Source organism: Mycteria americana, chromosome 1 (assembly GCF_035582795.1).
Source record: "Mycteria americana isolate JAX WOST 10 ecotype Jacksonville Zoo and Gardens chromosome 1, USCA_MyAme_1.0, whole genome shotgun sequence".
NCBI classification, from domain to species: domain Eukaryota; kingdom Metazoa; phylum Chordata; class Aves; order Ciconiiformes; family Ciconiidae; genus Mycteria; species Mycteria americana.
The window spans coordinates 137193452-137208266 of NC_134365.1; the positions used below are offsets into that span (position 1 = coordinate 137193452).

At 46.3% G+C, this 14815-nt stretch overlaps 2 protein-coding genes across 3 annotated transcripts in view; one reads left to right on the forward strand and one right to left on the reverse strand.

Moving 5' to 3' along the window:
• Nucleotides 1-938, reverse strand: part of REPS2 (RALBP1 associated Eps domain containing 2) — a 99218-nt gene extending 98280 nt beyond the window's left edge. For both annotated transcript variants that reach the window (XM_075491894.1, XM_075491893.1), the window contains exon 1: nucleotides 551-938. In XM_075491894.1, the coding sequence (XP_075348009.1) occupies nucleotides 551-760 (210 nt within the window). In that variant the 5' untranslated portion in view covers nucleotides 761-938. The remainder of the gene's footprint in view (nucleotides 1-550) is intronic.
• The window catches only part of RBBP7 (RB binding protein 7, chromatin remodeling factor), a 459800-nt gene that overhangs the window by 418692 nt on the left and 26293 nt on the right, over nucleotides 1-14815 (forward strand). The window lies entirely within an intron of this gene.

Here is a 14815-nt window from a genome sequence, read left to right on the forward strand (position 1 = left end):
CCGGCTCGACCCGGGAAACCGCACGCAGACGCCGAAGGGCTACACATAACCTTACGCCTAGCCCAGTGACTCTGTGCCGAAGCACGAACAAACACGACATCGCCTATCCCTAACACACGAACACCTGGAAGGCAGAAGAAAGACGACGACTGAATATTGCCACTATTCGCAGCTTGTCTGAAAAAAGAAATCGGACACAAAGCAGCCCCGGACACCGCCATCCACGCCGCTGCGGTGCGAAGCCGAGCCCCGCTCCAGCGGCGTTTTGGCGCGGGCAGCGCTCTGCTCCGCCGCCCGCACCGCCCGCGCTCCGCGCCCGCCCCAGCCGCCGCGGACGGAGCCGCCGCTCGCCCCGGCCCCGCGGGCAGGGCAGGGCAGGGCAGGGCAGGGGCGGCAGGGCACCGGCCCGCCCCGCAGCCCCTAACTTTCCGGCGGAGGCAGCGCCAGCCCCTCTCCCGCAGGGCTGAGGGAGCGGGTCCCGTCCCGTCCCGTTCCCCCCCTCCGCCCGCACCCCGCAACTTCGGGGCGCGCCGGCCGCCCCCCGACCCACCTGGTGCAGCGTGTCCGGGGGCAGCTGGGAGGCCCGGAACAGCTCGCCCACGCTGCTGCCCCCGGCGGCCGCCTCGGGGGGCGGGCAGCACCGCGAGAAGAGCTCGGAGTAGCGCTGCTGCTCGCTCTCGCTCAGCGGCAGGAGCAGCCCCCCGGTGCCGGCGGTGGTAGCGGCGGCGGCGGCGGACCCCCCCGCCGGCCCCTGCTCCATGGCGGGGCGGCGCAGGCAGAGCCGTGCGGCGGGGCAGCGGGTGCCGCGCCGCCGGGGGGAGGTGTGGCGGCCGGGCGGGCGGGAGGCGGCGCCGCGCTGCGGCGGGGAAGGTGCAGCCCCCCCCACCCCCCGCCTGCGCCCGGTGCGGCCGCCGCGCCGGCTCCGCAGTGCCCCAGCCGCTGCCGCCGCCGGGAGCCGCTCCCGCCGCCTCCCCCTCCCGGCCCCGCCTCGACCCGCCGCTCCGCCCCGCACCCAGCGGCCCCGCGTCGGGACCCCGCCGGCCGCGGCCCCGCGTGGTGGCGGCGTCCCCTCACGGCTCCGCCACGCCTGCCCCGCTCTCCGCCTGGCGCCTTTTTTCGTATTGCCTTTTTTTTTTTTTTCCTGAGTTGGTTTGGTTTTAATCTTAACTACCGACCGCCCGCGCTCGCCGCCAGCCCCCGGATTTGGGCGCTGCGTGGGGCAGAGCATCGCCGTGCCACGGGGCAGGCCCACGGGCAGCGAGGGCCCCGGCGCCGCCGCCGGCCGGGAGCAGAGGCGTCAAAACTGCTCGGGGGCCGGGTGACCCGTCCCGCCCCGGCCTACACCATGGCGGCCTGGTGCCCGTCCCCGCCGAGCCCCTGCCAGCCCTGCTGGGCTCCCCGGGCCTGCCCGGCCGGCACAGCCCCGCCTGGGCTCCCTGGCCAGGGGCTTGGGCCCTCACCTTCCCGCTGTGGAGCTGCGGTCACAGAGCTCGGCGGTACTCATTTTTCTCCCCAGATACGGTGGGCCTTTGTCTGCAGCCTTTCCAAAAGTATCGCCTGCCGCTGAAAATGCAGCGCGGGTGCTGCAGGGAGGAAATGCAATAACGTAATACCCTGAGTGAGTCCTAATGGACCAGCCGTGACAGCTGAACAGAGAAACACCTCACCGTGTTCTCTATAGTTTTTGCTCTAGCACGAAGGGCAAAGAGCCCCTTGTTCATGGAGACAAGATTCCTCTTTATTACTCCTCTGTCAGCGGTTAACACTGTGAATGTTCCCCTTGCAGGGCAAGCACCTCCTTAAAAGTCAGGCAGGTCGCGACCCAAGGTAGGAGGGCTGCGTACATCCCAGCAAAGAAGATCTTCGTGGGTCTCACACTGTTTTTCGGAGCCTTTCCTCCCAGCAACTCTTTGGGGCATTTCGAGGAGTAAAATAATCAACCGGAAGGTGATGCTTGTGAATGCCGATGACCTGCAGAAGAGCAAACAGTTCTCTCCGCAGCGGCTCTGGTGCTGAGATGCAGCCTGGCCATGGATCACTCGTTATTGGCTTGCAGTCCTGTACCATTAGCATCATGTGGCTCATGTTGTTAGCCATGTTCCTAAACTCAAAATATTTAGGAAGTCAATGTGGTTTATTTTTATATGCTTGTTTACTATTAATTCTGGCAAAATATAAAATCCAAAGGTAATAATTTTACATAATGTTTTTACTAGAAAATATAAGGTTAGGGTTACTTCAGTTAAAATTGCTATCAGTTTGATTTATGGTTTGTAAAGCGAAAAAAAATTCCTAGCTCATCACCTCTGTCCTTGTTAACCCAAGACCTGTTACCTCTTTTTAAAATCTTGTTAAAACTACGTTATCCTCTCCACACCATGCATCTGTGCCTCCTTCTCACCTACACAAAACATGCAAACCTTTAATTCCTCTGATCCGAAATGAAGACCCGTGCCCGTCCTCTCAACGTGTGGAACGCTGAATGGGTATCAGTTGCAGTTATGGGCGGGTGAGTAATTGATGGTTGTGTTTAAGGATGGAGTGTTACAGAGAAATCTTTGTTCCGTTAGGGACAGTGGATTGTCATGGTATTTTCTCATTTTAAAACATACTGTTTGGAAGGAGGGCAAGACTATTTCAGAAACAGAATCTTGTAGCCCAACTTGAAGTGGCAAAGACCCATAGTAGCTCAGAAAAATGCTGTGAGTCCTCTTGAGAAGGCTCTGCAGAGCAGAGAGTGAGCGACCCCTCAACGGCTAGGTTCTTCACCTGGAGAGTCCTAAGATGTCGCTGGCCTTCTTCTGTATCTTCAGTCAGGTACAAGATACTGGTCAGAGGAAATGGTACCAGGCATGTGGAGATGACGTAGGGCTTTACCTAACTATTGCCATGTTTAACTTTATGGCTCTCATGAAAACAGAATAATATCTTCAAACTAGCTTATGGAAGAACAGCTGTCCTACAGCTGAACTTGAACAAGAGAGATGTTATGCTGCCAAGCAAAGGAAAATACTGTCAGCAATTTGTGCTAATTGTGCATTTTCCTGTGCCTGAAGATGCTCATTGATACTGACCATCTTAAAACTTGCAATGCTAATGTCTCCTCACAACAAATACTCCCTTCTCCAACACTGCAGCAGGCACCGTTTGACCTTTGTTGGTGCGTCGGCCTCAGTTTTTCTAAGTTTTTCTAAGGTGGACCATGGCAGGAAGATATTGGAAACACCCACTGTCTCAGAACACAATAGTCTGTTTTACCAGCCACACCTCTTACTGCAAACAAACACAGCTGCTTGCTTTTTTGCTTTTTTTTTCCTTTGGACAATTTTCTCTTCTTCCTTGACCTGTAAAACTTGCATTCCTCTCTCCATACATCCCACTCTCATCAGAAACGACACAGTGGCTGTGCTCCAAACCAGCCTACCCCAGTACTGTAATCTCCAACGTGTCGTCTCCACTGAAGAAGTGAACCCCCACAAGCTGAGGGAGGAGGCAAGGAAATCCATGCCTCTTATTTCTGCAAAATAAGTGTGAGCTTATAAGTGTAATAGGCGTGAGCTGAACACCCCGTGGGCACGAGCACACCTTTGGGGAACACAGGGGGTGCCCAGGCGTCCGCCTGCCACCTCTGAATGGCAGGCGTCCTTCGGCACTTAGCAGTGCCAACCACACCAAGTTACTGTGCTGAGCCCAATACTTACAGAGAGCTTTAATCCACCCTGGGTGCCAGAGCCACTTTCTATACAGTCCGGTGCGCCTTGTGCAATGGCGTTGACGGTCCTTGCGTGCTTTAAGGCTCTTGTGAGGGTACACGAGTTCAGACTGAGAGGCACTTCATGATAACAGAAGCCATACAAGTATCGCAGGAAGAGAGATTCAACCTTCCTGTTTACAGGGAAGTTGTGATGTCATTACAGGTTACCAAACTTCCCTATAACTCAGAAATGCTACATACCAGTAAATCAAAACAATTCAAGTATTTATTGTTTGCTGGAAAAAAATAAAGGCAGTAACGTAAACTGGATTGAAATCTGACTTATCAAAGTATGGTTTGGTCCTCTGTGTGTGGTCCTCCTTTCCTCCTTCCCTCCCCACCCAAATAATAATGCAATGACTTACTTTAAACCCAGCCAGCAGCAGTCCTGCAAACAATTGTGTGATCACATGTGGGAGGGAGACTGAAGTCGTAGTAAAAAAAAAAATTAATAACTACTACTTCCAAAGACGTGCTAGTAGGAATAGTAGTCATATGTATGATAGGTATATTTTTCTTTAGGATGAAATCGTCGGTATAAATTGTCATGTATAATATGACATATAATACATAATCACCAGTAAAAAATCCCTCCCAATAATTTAGTGTTTAGGGGATCCTGGGAACTATTTTTATTTAAGCAGTACAACCAAAGACCAGTCGCCCAAATTTGTATGTTATTTCACTAGTCTTAGGGTTTAGATCATGTCAAACTTGCCCTGGCCCAAAAGGCATGAGATCTGGCTGGCAGCTGCTTTCTGTTGACAGTGAAAATACCCCGCATATCACTGAGTGAAGCTTCAGAAACATAGGCAAATGGTTGGCTGGAAAACCGTGATTTAGCTTTTCAGTGATTTAGCTTTTAGCAAATCAGTTCGAGTGAATCTCACCCATCGTTCCTAATAACAATTCTCTTTATTTATGCTCTTTGCAAAATGAAAGAAGACTTTGATGACAAGCAACTGGTGGGGCAGGTTTCCCAGCCATGGCATCAGGCGTGCTTGGAATATAATTGACAAGCTTGTAGTTTTGTGTATCGATTCAGCGTGCGAATACTCTTATTATTCCTTGCATTGTTGCTTGCATGAAGATATTCCATCTCTAAGAAAAACAGGAGAAATGGTTAATGAGCTGTAAAATTTGATTCCCTGTTTTCCAGCTTGTTAATACCTCTAATGCATGAAAACCCCCTAAGAAAAAGTGGCTGTTTCCTAGCTCTGACCAATTAATTCTTTTCAAAAATTAGATGGCATCGTAGGTGAAAACTGCCTTCTCTGAGCAGATTGTGGAAGATGCAGTTCCTGACAGTTTTTGCCGTAAGCAACTGAGTACATAATAGAGAATAACAGTTGGTGTCATAAAATATTTGACAAATATCCATATATTTATTATTTGGGTGGGGAGGGAAGGAGGACCACACACAGATCTAAACCATACTTTCATAAGTCAAATTTCAATCCAGTTTACATAACTGACATTATTTTTTCTAGCAAACAATAAATACTTGAATTGTTTCTATTTACTGGTATGTACAGTTTCTTAGTTACAGGAAAAACTTGTAACTTATAATGATTTCACAACTAGTTGTGTTTAGAATTTACAAAGTCCTTTTACAAAGATTTATTCATGTAGTGTGAGCTTTAGTGGCATAAGGCTAAGCCCATGCACACATCCTTGTAAAAGCAAGGCCAAAAAAGGTGTACTGCTTTTTAGGTAACTTTCCAGGAAAGTACAGCCTCATTTCAATTAATTCCATCAAAGCCTCTGGAATTTTATTTCTTTTAAAATGACGGCTTCACGTGAAATTGAAAGAAAAAAATTAGGTGCACATTTGTTATTACTTTAGGTTTAGATTTGAAAGATTATCCACTTACTTTTATATTCTGTAGATGCAAAAGGTCACTCAACAAACCAAGCACTATAAAATGTGGTTCCTCTATCATTTGTGCTTTAACTTAGGAATTTCACAAAGCCTTCAGCAACTATCCAAACACCCGGTTTCAACCAGGATACACCCAACCTTACCGTATTGCAGGGCAATGGTTCCTAAAAGTCAATCATCAGCACGCTTGAAAGCCTGAACCAAGAAATGCTGCCAGGGGAAGATCTACATGATCCTGGAAGTCACATGCAGAAAAACTAAAAATTAAAAAAAAACAAAGAAGAGGGACCTATGATTGTCTTCTCCCACAGACACAACTTAAAAGATAGATCTTGCAATATATCCTGAAAGTTAACTCTATTCTCATGGACAAGGAGGGAAATGCATGTTAGGCAGAAGGGGCTATTACAAGAGCACAGATTATAATTAAAGAAAATTTCTTAGTGCTTGGTGAGGTGGCTAATGTTCCATCACTTGTTTCTCTTAACAAACTGTTACTGGCAACCACACTCTTAAGAGAAAAATAATCACAGAAAGGGACAGAGACATTAATCATTATAGTGACGCCATTAATGCAAAGCAAAATGCATGTTTTCCATTTGAAGAGATCACAATTAAGTAAAAAATCACTGCACGTCCACTCTTCTGTGTGTCCTTCTGCTAATTTGCCTCTCAAGATTTTTGGCTTCAGATTTGGAAAAAAATTCTAAGTGTTCAGTTATGAGATAACCTATTGACCAAAAAGGACTTTCAATGCTGCTACTGCAGTCTCATGCTTCATATGCAGTTTTGACCTAAATAAGTTCCCTTTAAGGCAAATGGTATGCCCTTGCGCCATATTCCTAGTTACATTTTAACACAGCAAATGGTCCACTTTGTCCTCTAGTTAATTCATGAACTCAATATAAAACACAAAGCTGCCGCAATACGCTATGGCTTCTGCTGTTAGCACAGACAGTGGAGATACACCAACAATAAATTCTATTTAAGACTGATTTTCCCAGACCAAATACAGCCACAATGTCATTGCAATTGCAGTAAGTAACATTGCAGGCATTTTCTGCAGGAACATGCACTGAGACATAAAGCTTGTAACCTGCACGTGACAAAGCTTTTCATTCAGCATCGGTTTGAGAAGGGCTGTACTTTCACTGCATCGCTCGTTATGCAAAAGCCGCAGTAACCGCAGCCTGGCCTGCAATGTGATAGCAACCTCCAACGCTCAGATCTCCCGTGCAAAGACGGAGAAACACAGCTGGCTCATATTCCCCAGCAGCCGGAGCTGCATCGCCCTCATCTGCAGCACCATGTCGTGGCCTCTCTACCTCTTCGTAACCTCTCTCACAAGGTAGGGTTTGTCCGGAGCTGGGCAGCTGTGCCTGGCACAGGGTGGTGGAGCAAGCGCTGGGGCAGCAGGGACGGGCTGGGTGGCACAGCTCGGAGAAGTGCCAGCTGCAGCCTGGTTGCACAGCCACTGCACCATCATGTGAGAACCTCCTTTCCCTTCTCCCACCCCTCCGAGCTCCCAACAGATAACCTGGGATATCACTTTCGAAGAAAAGAAACCTGAGAGACCTGAGTGGCGTTAGTTTGGATCGGGCGTTGTTTCTCAGCAGCACAGGAGAAGGTCTTCTCATTTTCTGGTAAAGCTCTCCTATAGCAGGGACAGCCTCTGACCATCAGAGCCCCTGAAGCCACAAACAGGAGACTGCACAGGAAAAATCACACAGACCACAGCTGGACTCTTAGTGTCACTGCTAGCCCAGACATCATCGCCAGCCTGTTCATGGCCAGCAATCAGCAGGCAGGGAAAGGTACCACGGAGGTAATTTATTCCCCTCTCTCATAGGAGGCAGAGCTGCAGAGCTGAACACAAGAGATCCCACACAGATTAGAGAGCTTGACCTGGGCCACAATGAAGACAGAGCACAAGACGGTTTACGGCACATCCCCAGGAACTGCTCCGCCCTTGGAGCCTCTTGCAACGTAGAGCAAGATGCTCTCCCCAGGCTCCTCTGCAAGCTTTGTTTCCTGCTTGCAGGCTTCAGGAGGGAATAGGGCTGGCTAACCACCTCCTCACCGAGTACTGCCAGCTTGCTTCCCCACTCACTGGCCTTTGCTGGTGCCACAGCAGCTTCACCGAAGTTATTCTTCATTTACAGCAGCGTGAGAAAAGAGATGGCTTGTATTCTTTGCAACTCAATGTGCTTAAAGCCCTTTATAGATTTGCTGTTGAGGTATCTAAAGCCAGGATTTAAAATCGGAATAGGATCAGGCCTAAAATAAAGGCTAGTCCGTGCATATGTACATACATTTGATGTTATTGAGCTAACACATGTCCATTATTATATAAAATCTTTGGGTTTTAGTTACATGTGCTCATATTGCCAGTATTGACTGGCAAAGACTAAATATTGTTAGAATGCTATTTGCTTTGCTATTTATACATGCTCTTCCTTTTTTCCCCTGGTGTAAGAATTCCAGGCAGTTGACAGCTGAGATACTGTTATTCAGTATAGAGATTAGATATTCAATCTCATCATGGTGGAGAGGGAAGATGCGTGTAAGGAAGATAAATTACAGTCTTGTGACTGAGGATTGTATCTTAGTGAGACTCAGAAAAATCTGGCACCGCTCCTACCTTCACTACCTTTGCCGTGCAACCCTGCAGACATTCTTTGTTAGTAGTACAAAGAAAATATTTTCTAATTGTACAGCAGTCTTGTGAGATACAGGCAATGTTTGTAGGGCATTCAGATACTCCGAAAGGGTAATGGGGAGCAAATAAATTCAGTGAAGGACTAGCAATCAGGACTGACTGGTGCTACTTGAGGTGTAATGACGGTGACTAACAGGGACTAAGTTGGTGAAATGCAGGATTTGATTATATGGTTCAGAAGTTATTTCAGTTTTCTGTGCAGATGAGCAGGCTCCACAATACAGTTCAGAGATGCCATGCAGGAACCAGACCCACTAGCTTGCAAATCAGAGTGGTACAGCCGCCCGTGCCTAAGCTGACAAGCTCAGGGGAAGGCTAATGGCAAAGTTACCCTTATGGAGTCCAAGCTACCATCTGTGAACAGCACTGGGCTGGGCTGTGGGGACGTACCAGCTCTTCGGTGCTAGCTACGGGATTTCCAGTGTTGCTCAGCAGAGTGTCACGCAGAAGTGCATCAGGAGCAGATTGCACGGGAGAAGCATGGGGACACAACACCCGCAAGGAGAGCTCTAGATCAGAGAATGATCAGTAGCACAGTAAAAAGAAGAGATCAGCTTTTAGAAGCATCTTTCAAATAAAAGAAGTAAAGAGCATCTCCCAAGCAGCCTCTGCCCTATTTCACCCTGCTCCTTTGAGTGATCCCACTTTTCCCTGCCCTGGTGTGGGTGACCTGGGACCTTTCCTATCATCCCTCTCTCATCCTCCTTGCCAGTGACTTACCACTGTGTTCCCTATCTTCCCTTGCTGGACCTCCCCCCGCAAGGTACTTCCCCTCCCCTTCCCTCTCTTTGCAAGTGCTAGAGGACTCTCTTCACTCCACTTCCATCAGAGCATACGGCCCCTTCGATTAGAAAATCCTGCTTCTGTGCCCGAGTGCATCATTTGGAACCTGTGGCTGATGCCAGCTTTGAATATTCAGCTCTAAATTGCAGCAAATTTGTAACACTGGAGATCAGCTGGGAGGAAGGGAGGAAGGGAGGAGGGAAAGAAGGAAAGGAAGAAAGGAAGGAAGGGAGGAAGAGAGGAAGGAAAGAAGGAAAGGAAGAAAGGGAGGAAGAGAGGAAGGAAAGAAGGAAAGGAAGAAAGGAAGAAAGGGAGGAAGAGAGGAAGGAAAGAAGGAAAGGAAAGAAGGAAGGAAGGAAGGGAGGAAGAGAGGAAGGAAAGAAGGAAAGGAAGAAAGGGAGGAAGGGAGGAAGAGAGGAAGGAAAGGAAGAAAGGGAGGAAGAGAGGAAGAGAGGAAGGAAAGAAGGAAAGGAAGAAAGGGAGGAAGAGAGGAAGGAAAGAAGGAAAGGAAGAAAGGAAGGAAGGGAGGAAGAGAGGAAGGAAAGAAGGAAAGGAAGAAAGGGAGGAAGGGAGGAAGAGAGGAAGGAAAGAAGGAAAGGAAGAAAGGAAGGAAGGGAGGAAGAGAGGAAGGAAAGAAGGAAAGGAAGAAAGGAAGGAAGAAAGAAAGGAAAGGAAGGAAGAAAGGAAAGGAAGGAAGAAAGGAAGAAAGGAAGGAAGGAAGAAAGGAAAGGAAGGAAGGGAAGAAGGGAGGGAGGAAGGAAGGACGGACGTCTACGCAAAGAGGTGGAGGCAGAGTTCAGGCTCTCTGCCTTTCCCCCAGGTTGGCTGGACAGAGGTAGTTGTGAGAGGAAGGTGCCTAGGTGCACTGGTGCAACCATCCTCCCGTCTGCTGTCTCGGCCAGCGCCGAGCATAGCAGCACCGGGGAGCTCAGGTCTGCCTGCATGGATCTGCCCGGAGGTATCCTGCGGCTCCCCTTGGCAGGCACGCTGCAGCACAAAGCGGTAGATGCAGCCTTTCCTGTTTACTCCTCTGGGTGTGGTACATCAACCGCTCCTGGCTCTGGTATGAGAAAAACACTCCGGGATGTGTAGCTACTCTTTTGCGCTTGGTCAGTTAGACGTTTTACAAATATTTCCTACAACAACGCGCCCGTTCTGCTCATAACCGATAGTGCAGTCCCCACCGTTCGGGTGCAAGAACACTGCCGGGAAACTCAGGATTAGTCTGTCCTAAAAAAGCACAGCTAGAGACAAAAGGTTTTACAAAAAATTGCCACTCTGAATTAAAACTCCTAGGGATGTCTGGTGGTTTTGCTTTAACATATGAACCACCTAAACAGTGTCCCTGTCTGGTAGCCTTGCGGAAGCAGTAAAGGGACCTGATGAAGCCACAGAAGAACCATTTTGAAGACGGACAGCTCAAAAGCGAAGCCCTCGCTACTAGAATCCCCGGGTTCCCAGTGAATACGCACCCTCTTTTTTTAGCAAGCGGACAAACATTTTTGAACAGTTGTATTTTTGAACACTGTTGTACTTTCCACATAGTTTAAATGCTATACATTTGGCAAGTCTTGCCTTCTCTAAAACTATGGATAGCTTAAGGGAGGAACATTTCCAGCGCGTCTGTTATAATTTAATGAGCGTACTTACTCAAAGTGTAATTGATATGAAGGAGTATGATTTGCTTAAACAGGGCCTGGGTTTTTTTTCTTCTCTTTTGTTTGCTAATTTATTTTTCTTTTGCTCATTCAGGGTAAACAAGATAAATTTTTATGAAGTCTATATCCTAATATAGTTACAGAGGACCGTATTAATTTCTAGAAAAGTTTATGCTATCAGTGTCATATTTTTTAACTTGCAATATTGGGATAAAACAATATGAAAAAGTTCATAAAGTATGAAGATCTACAGTCAAAACCAGAGTAGGACGATACTGAGTTTGGGGGTTAATCTTACTATGTTCTGTGGCATAACTGAGTCTTTCTTCTGCTAACTCTTGCTACAATAAACACAGTCAGGTAATCCCATAGCCGGAGGGCCAGATCTCTTTGTACATGCCTAACTTTAAAATCCATGAAAGAATACGGAATTTACACAGGCTACGCACAGTTGTGAAGTTAAGCGTGTGCAGGATAATGGCCTAAAAATTTACTGCAAGATAGATAGCACTGTAAAGATTTACAATAAATGAGCGTGCCAGATGAGGCCCCATCTCAAACAGTAAAATATAATTTTCTATTGTAGTGAATTGTCATTGAAGCTTTAATGGAAGAGTGCATCCTGAGCAGGCATCTAAATGAAAAGTCATCATCTAAAAAGTCAAACAACTTTTCCAGCTATAAGAGATGCCATGGAAAGAATATTAAATACAAAGAAAAGAGAAAGCTAAAAAGAACAGCTAAGCAGGATGAATGGGTATGGGTATGGGTTTTGCAAAATCCTTCAAGATTAAAAAAATATGTAGGAATTTAAAATTATGTAGGAATTTATCAGCTTTCAGACAAATGTATTTCTTCTAAGTTATCCCCATTAAAAACATTTCAGCAAGGGGAGCAAAGATGCTGGTATTGCATGGCAATATTAGAGATGCTTGAAACCTGCAGTACAAAACCAGTCTCGCCGGGACATTCAGTGAACAGATGTTCAGAGGCAGTCTGCTGCTCGGAGTACTTACAAATCAAAACCATATGAGAAATGTTATAGCTGCTGATGTTCGCAAGAAGGACAGATTCTCTTTTGTGGATTTTTTTAATGTCAGCTCTAGTAATCCTTGATGATCTTATATATTCAGAAAAATCCTGATAACTTATTCCGAGAAAACTCAGAAGAGATATGCAGATGGAAAGTAATGTAGTTATCAGCATTCCTAATAAAAAAAAAAAATTGTGAGAAGCAGGGTTTCTGAAGTGTGGCTTTCCCACAGTTCTCTCTTGCCCAGATACTTGGGTACCCACAAGGGGTGGCAGGAACACCACAGACTGTCCCCAGTGAGAGCACTACCTTGGTCTGTCTCTACCTTCACAACACTGGCAGAAAGCCTGAGTCAAAAAGGTTCTTCTCTTCTGAAGACTTGAAGGCATTGGTGTTGCCTTTTACTTGGTGCAGTCACTCAAGCCAGTGCACAGCGATCTCCTAACATCATTACTGAAACATTTTTTTCTTCCTTGGTAGATCCATCAGTTTTCTCTTGCCTTCTGCAGTCCAGATGACTACTGATGGAAAAGAATCAGCCCATTGATCCCTCTTTCCTTTCCTGAAGTTTTGTCCTACAAGCTGGGCACAAGGGTATTACCCAAATTCAAGAAGCACTTGCTTGTAGCTTCTCCTGATCATCTGGGAAATTTAGCATCATATATAACAGGGAGAAAAAGCACTATAGCTGCCATAGCAGCTATTAGCCAGATCCTCTGTTATCAGTTAAATTAAAACTGAGAAAAATCTTCATGCTGAGGAGGAAGAAATTAGCATCCAGTTGGCAAGGCAGCTATATTAAACCAGATACCAATCTCAGCAGCACCAGAATTAATTAGGAGTAATTGCAATCTACTTCTGCACTGAAGAGAGTAAGTTTTTTATCATTATGTGTTTTCTTATCTTTATGTTTGAGCCTTTAAGATAGTGATCACATTTTTAAATGTTACTTTGGTTTGATAACTGAAGATGGTATCGGAGGATAGATGCCATTGTATTAAGACTCTTCTAGATAAAACATCCTACACAAAAATAAATATTGAGATTAAAAAATAAAGTGCCCCAAAATTAGGAAATGTCACAAGTCAGATAGCCTACGCAATGTTATTTCTTTCCTGTCATGGGCACAAAGGCTGATAAATGAAGGGTACAAATGAATTCTTTAATATTCAGCTGTCTTTGCTAAATAGTGATGGAATGTAGCAGATGATCTGCTACTTGGGAGATGCAACCTTACTTGCTTCCCAATAAAGAGGTGTTCTAACAGTGCACAAGAGAAACTCGTGTTTCGAAGTGCTGTTCGCAAGCCTTGAAAGAGGGGATGCTAAAGAGAGCGGGGGGCTGGCGCGGAGCCCGCAGGGAGCCTACTGCCAGCTCTGGGCTGCGAGCGGAGCCTGGCAGTTACGGCAAGGAAGGGAGAGTTGGGGAGGTGATTTGTGATATTCCTCTGCCAAACTCATTCATTGCTGAGCTTTGCAAAGGTGGGTTGTGTATCACAGCTGTAAACGAGTCAGCAATATGGTGCTTCTGTTCGCAGGCAGCATAACTGATGAACTCCCGTTTCCCTCGCCGGGATGTAAAATGTGCGGTGCATGTGGTTCATGGCAGTCTTTGCATGCATAGGCACAGAGGTGCACTCTCTTTATGATTAAATAATTATGAGAAAATACTTGGCAATAAGACTGTAAAGAAGAAGAGGTGAAAGTATAAATCACGGTAACTTGTCTTTTAAACAGAACTCTCTCCACAAGGTCGAAGGCTGTAGTTGGTGAAATACAAGGCAAAAGCTCGCAGCGTGCCTGCCTCATGAACCTCTGGAGTGTTATCATAAGTTCAGCAAGCTGCTTATGTGTAGTCTGGTCTGACATAAAGGTATGGTGATTTTTTAACCAGATTTCTAAAGGCAGCTTACTTGTACTTCCACAACAATAAAATACCAGCAAGAAAAAAATCTTTTCTTTTGCAAACGCTTTTGCACATCTGTGCAAATCTAAATAACTGTGTAGCCAGTGAAGGACGAATAAGGCCCACAGTTGCTGCAGTGAATTCTACTCTGTAATTGAATCAGCGTATGTGCATCTCGGCTCTGAAATTAGATGAAATGCAAAGACTGTTGTGCTCATGTGTAGCCGTGCTGACTATATTGATTTCCTTGTGAGTAAAGATACATATCAACATACTGCACTAATGACAGGGCTGCTCTGTAATGAAATACCTCACAGTAAAGAACAGTCATATATTAAAGAAAGGGGAATAAAAAGGGAAAAAAGCTCAGCCGCTCCATTTTTTCAATACTGCTCAAGACATTAACTGCAGAAGATGAGGCACCTGAAAATCTCTGAATATAGGTTTGCTCACAGGGCTGATGTAGTGAGTTATGCTCGTTTCTCTCCCGCCTATCTGTTTGCCCACTTCTGTTGGTCTTTTCCTTCTGCCGCTTGACAGCAGAAGCTGAGGATGTTACTGTCTCCCAATATGAGCTGGTAAACAGATGCTTTTCAAAGCAACAGCTGCACTTCAACAAAAAACTTTAATTTTCTTTTACAGTTTTACAGTGAGATAAAGCAGCTGGAATGCTTTGGAGATAAAGGAGCTCATGAATAATTCACTTGACACCTTTATACTGAAGTATGGCTGTCTTCATTAAATAAAATTGCCTCCCGTCAAGGGCAGCGAGAGGGTTTTGGGAGGAATGCAAAGTTGTTTCCACTTGAGACCCCAGATAATGACAGTTGGTGGCAAGGTGGAAATCAATGTCGGAATCATTTTGCAACTTTTTGTTTATCGTTACCCTTTAGATCATTTCAATATAAAAATCACCTGGGTTCAATACTCTGGAAAATAATGCAGAGGAGAAGAACTTCAGCAGGTATGTAGATTACACATGCATATGGCCAGCGAAAAAGAACAGACCGCGTGTGTTTACACAGATGGCTAAAATCACATACTGCAGCGTAGGAGGCATTTTATGCATGTGTTAGTAGGA